Raw genomic sequence first — 3,181 nt, forward strand, 5'->3', positions numbered from 1 at the left:
CCATCTACACAGTCCAACCTTCCTCCATTCTCATTCATGATCGTACCATACCCATACCTTCTGTGAAAATCCAAATTATCCCTTCTAAATATCATAAACCTATCACAACCATTGGGTTTCTCGACACTGGTGCTCAACGAAGCATGCTTGATCCTACCATTCTTCCTATTGAGTATTGGAAAACTCAAGAGGAACACTTCAAAGCAGCAGACGGAAAGATCTTTACAACTAAATTAGTTACTAAACATCCAATAGGAATCCAGTTATTTCCTAATTGTGTTGTTTGGACAAAACTAATTGGTTCATCTTTGCCAAACAAATATCTCCTTCTAGGTTTTGATATCCTACATCAAGCAAAAAATGTCCAGATTACTTCCTCTGGTCTCCGTTACAAATCCATGATTAAACCCTTCACCAGCACTCTAAAGATTTATTCTTTAGCCAATTCACCACCCTCATACTAGGCCATTACAGACCAAATTCTCAAATTTTACCCTGAAAACCATAGCCTTTTTACCCATCCAAACCCGTTGTGAAAAAATCCAAAGTTCTTCATATCCTTACCTTTCAAACTAAATGAAGACAGCAACCCAACCAAAGCTACCCATACAAGAATGACCCCACAAGACCTTATTTTGGCCCAACAAGAATGTGCCCAATTGCTAAAATAAGGCCTCATTGAGCCCACAAATTCTCAATGGGCTTGTCAAGCCTTTTATGTTGAAAAAAGGTTTGAAATTCTTCGTGGCAAGAAACGATTGGTCATAGACTATCAGCCACTCAATAATTTTCTCCAAGATAAAAAATTTCCACTACCCAACAGACACCCTTTTTGTCCACCTCAAAAATGCTCGAATCTTTTCAAAATTTGACTTGAAGTCTGGTTTTTGGCAACTTGGCATTCATCCCTCTGAAAGATACAAAACTGCTTTTTGTATCCCAAATGCCCATTACCAATGGACAGTCCTTCCTTTTGGCCGCAAAACAACCCCTTCCATTTTTCAAAAGGCCATGACCGCTATCTTTCAGCCAATCCTCCACCATACCCTTGTTTACATTGACAATTTGCTTCTTTTTTCAGGTACTCATGATGAACATCACAAGCTACTTCAATAGTTTTTCCAGATCATTCAAGAACATGGAATCATGATCTCTGACAAGAAGAGCATGATTGCGACAACCTCAGTTGATTTTCTTGGCATGAAAATCCAAGATGGCCATTATTAGCCTGGACCCCACATTGAACAAGAGTTACTCCACTTTCCCGAAAGTAACTTTACCAAAAAGCAAGTTCAACAATTCCTTGGAATCATCAATTACATCCGTGATTTCCTGCCACATGTCAATCACCACACAAGCAAGTTATCTGCCCTTCTAAAAAAGAATCCACCATCCTGATCAGAAATCTACTCAGATGCTGTAAAGCAATTAAAGTAGATTGCCCAAAATGCTCCACCTTTAAAGCTGATTACAAACGGCAAATGAATCCTACAAACAGACGCCAATGATGAGTCATGGGGGGCCATCCTCCTTGAAGAATGCTATGGAAAAGAACACTTTATTGCTTATGCAAGTGGACAATTTCCTGATGCACAAAACCATTATCACATAGTCTACAAAGAAATCTTAGCCGTGAAAAATGGTATCAAAAAATTTGAATTCCATTTGATTGGTCATAGATTCTTGATCAGACTAGATAATTTAGCTTTTCCCAATATCTTGAACTTTAAGTAGAAAGCTGTCCTAGAAAAAACCCTACTTCGGCTTAAAGAATGGTCTATCGGCTTCAAAATCATGCCTTAGATCTACCCACTCTAACACCACTCTGACACCCTCATGGTGTTAGCTGAATCTGACCAGATCCCCACCATAATCCAAATCCCAAGACAAATTCCCCGTCATGAGCTCATCAAGCTTATGCCTCTTGAATGGATCTCCAACTATGAACAGTTCCATAACAATACAGCTCCTATTCAGACATCTGAAAGCATGTTTGAAAGATGCCAAGATGGAATAGTCAGAATGACTTTTAAACCTCCTCCAAGTGCCCCACAAGAGTCTCCTCAGCTCTCTTTATACCTATTCTTCAATGATCACTGCTGTTCAGACAGCTCAAGAAGACCTGCCCATTACAGGGTTCAATTCTGACGGCTACCCTGTTTATCCAGCCAAGCAAAATGGACATTTCCTATGGGATGTCCCAGGCTCAGGCATGTGTGACCCAAATTGTCCTTGCTGGGATGATTGGGAAGAGGACGATGATTATGCCACCACAAGGAAAAAGAAACCCAAAAAGAAAAAATCTCCAGTCTCATGTCACCACTGTGACCCTAAACCACCACAAGGTCCTCCACCTCCAAAGGAACTCAAATGGATTGCAAAGCATTGCAAATCTGAGACTCCATCACCAATTCCACTTTCCACACCGCCACTGACTTGTATGATGTTTTCATCCACTTCTTCCGACTATTCTTCCTCTTTTCCTCCTTTAGAGATTCACACCGACTCCCAACAAAATGTTGTGTCCAAACCCTTTGTCCCTTCACCAATTACCTCATCTGGCCACTTAGAACCTCCCAAACCTTTTGAATTAGTCCTCAACTGGCAAACTCAAAATGCCAGAGCCCAGAATGATACTTTGTTGACTATCAATTCCAAAGTTGAGAAAATCAGTTTACGAACTGAACAACTTGAGACGAAAGTTGACTCCATCTCTGGATAGATGCAACAGATCCACCAAAATCTTCGGTCCAGAATTACTCCACTCGATTATGAGTTATGAGCTATGCTTGCCCAATGCTACTATGGCCCAGAATTTGACCAAGAGGAATGGGAAATCAGACGCTTAAAAGATGAGCTTGACCAGATTGAATCTGAAAAACAAAGACCTACCCTTTTTACCGCATCACTTCTTATCCCTTCCATCGGTCCAACTTATCATCCGTTTGCTTCTATGCTTTCCCCCATCCGACAGTATGACCCTTCCAAATTATTTGGTATGACTCATACTCTTTTTCGGGATAACCCATTGCCACCACCGCCTAAACCTAAACCAAAGCCTAAACCACAACCACGACCCGTCACAATTCATCAGTCATCCATTTCCATCCCTGGCCAACAATCTCCTGGTTATACACCGGCATTGTCGCCAACACCTTCACCACCAACTTTATCCCAACCT

General features: G+C 41.1%; 1 protein-coding gene across 1 annotated transcript; it reads left to right on the plus strand.

Moving 5' to 3' along the window:
• The first annotated feature begins 1,836 nt into the window (after positions 1 to 1,836).
• LOC127900650 (uncharacterized) lies at positions 1,837 to 2,722 on the plus strand. Its single transcript, XM_052435831.1, has 2 exons — positions 1,837 to 2,016; positions 2,108 to 2,722. Exons 1-2 carry the CDS (start codon positions 1,837 to 1,839, stop codon positions 2,720 to 2,722), a joined length of 795 nt encoding a protein of 264 aa, XP_052291791.1.
• The last annotated feature ends 459 nt before the right edge of the window (positions 2,723 to 3,181 follow it).

This window comes from Citrus sinensis, chromosome 3, assembly GCF_022201045.2.
Source record: "Citrus sinensis cultivar Valencia sweet orange chromosome 3, DVS_A1.0, whole genome shotgun sequence".
NCBI classification, from domain to species: Eukaryota; Viridiplantae; Streptophyta; class Magnoliopsida; order Sapindales; family Rutaceae; genus Citrus; species Citrus sinensis.